This window comes from Phytophthora parasitica (genome assembly GCF_000247585.1).
Source record: "Phytophthora parasitica INRA-310 unplaced genomic scaffold supercont2.57, whole genome shotgun sequence".
In the NCBI taxonomy this organism is placed as follows: Eukaryota; Oomycota; class Peronosporomycetes; order Peronosporales; family Peronosporaceae; genus Phytophthora; species Phytophthora nicotianae.
This window is the reverse complement of record NW_008649043.1, coordinates 98,479-99,970: the sequence shown is the minus strand read 5'-3', so window position 1 is coordinate 99,970 and position 1,492 is coordinate 98,479. Positions and strand designations below refer to the sequence as shown.

Here is a 1,492-nt window from a genome sequence, read left to right as displayed (position 1 = left end):
GTCGAGACGACTCGATCGCTGCGCTGGAGAAGCAGCTTGTCCTGGAGCGCGACACGTTCAAGGCTTCCATCGCCGCGAACACTGAGCAGACTCGTCAGCTTCACGCCATCTTAGTGAGCGCCTGCAAGGGCACGTACGTTGACACCGACACCACCAAGTCGATTGAAGATCTTCAGCGGCGCTACACCCATCTCCTCAAGGTGAATCGGGCGCTTCGTTCACACGTGAGCCTCACCGGCATGGATCCTGATATACTGGTCCTGGCTGTGCAAGGTAAGCAGCTGCTTGTGATGTCTCCACCGATGGTTTGTTTACTAACGTTCGTTCGTGGTCGCATGTGACAGGTCTCAGAGCCGGAGAGCTGGATCTTGACAGTCTCGATCTCGGTCAGGAGACTCTGGTTGCTCTACAACACATTCAGGCTGAGACCGAGTCTTCATCGGATCCCCAAGCGCTGCTAGCGGCTCTCGCAAAAGCTGCTCACCAAGTCGCTCACGGCAAGCCCCGCAAGCGTCTTCGTGCAGGTAACAAGGACTCTGGAGATGAGCGTGGGTACGGCTCCGACTCGCCGCTGGAGGACAAGTCGCCTGCTCCGACCGATAAGGCCAGTTCAGCTATGTCAGCTGCTGGTCTGGGTGATGAGGTTTCCTCCGACTCTTCGATCCAGAGGTCTGTCCGCCGAGGGCTTCACAAGCCAAAGTCCTGGAAGAAGCAGAAGAAGCGTCGGAGGACACATTCTGAAACTTCCTCGCCGGCCGCTTCGCGTACAAGTCGAAGTCCAATCCTACCGACGCCTCGTGCACATCTACGCACTCCTCCGTCGGCGTCTGCCAAGTCTCCAAGGGGTCGTCAGCGGAGTCGTTCTCTGTCTGTGCCCGCACGTCCGCCCTCTGGCTCGAAGATGCAGCGGTAGGCTCTCGCGTCACCTACTGCGTCTATCAAGCTCGCTGTCCACCGCCAGCCTCTCGTCCTCGACCTGAGTGGAGTTGCCAGTAATGTGGAGATGAGCGACGATCAAGCCGGAGGTCAAGCGAGTGTTCCTGCTGTGACTACAAGCTCCGCTGATGATCGCGCCGTTTCTCCGCCTCCTGACGATGCGTCCAAGGCTTCACCAGTCGTCACCGAGTCTCCTGCGCGTGATGAAGAGTCGCCAGGTCGCGCTTCGCCTTCCCCTCCTGCTCCTGCGACTGTCGAGACTGAAGCCGAGGACCCGGATGCCCTCGAAGCCGCTGAGCTTCGCCTGATGTTCGGCTCGGATGACGAAGATGAAGCACCCGGTCAGCCAGCTTCAAGTGCGCCTGCTAAGTCGACGCCATCGCCCCCGGCTCAAGACGAAACTTCTGGACCATGCCTTCTCAAGCTGCTGAAGATGTTCTGACAGCTGCCGAAGATTCAAGTGAGACTCGTTCGGAGATGCTGCTGTCCACATTTGTGTCAAGTTCTCGTGTCGTTTCGATGGGTGATGGTGGAAATGGAGAGTCTCGTGGAGATA

At 58.2% G+C, this 1,492-nt stretch overlaps 1 protein-coding gene across 1 annotated transcript; it reads left to right on the top strand.

Moving 5' to 3' along the window:
* Positions 1–239: 239 nt before the first annotated feature.
* Positions 240–1,378, top strand: PPTG_23922 (hypothetical protein; the record flags this gene model as incomplete). The annotated part of the gene is made up of 3 exons (XM_008913940.1): positions 240–273; positions 345–909; positions 994–1,378. 3 exons carry the CDS (start codon positions 240–242, stop codon positions 1,376–1,378), a joined length of 984 nt encoding a protein of 327 aa, XP_008912188.1.
* Positions 1,379–1,492: the final 114 nt, after the last annotated feature.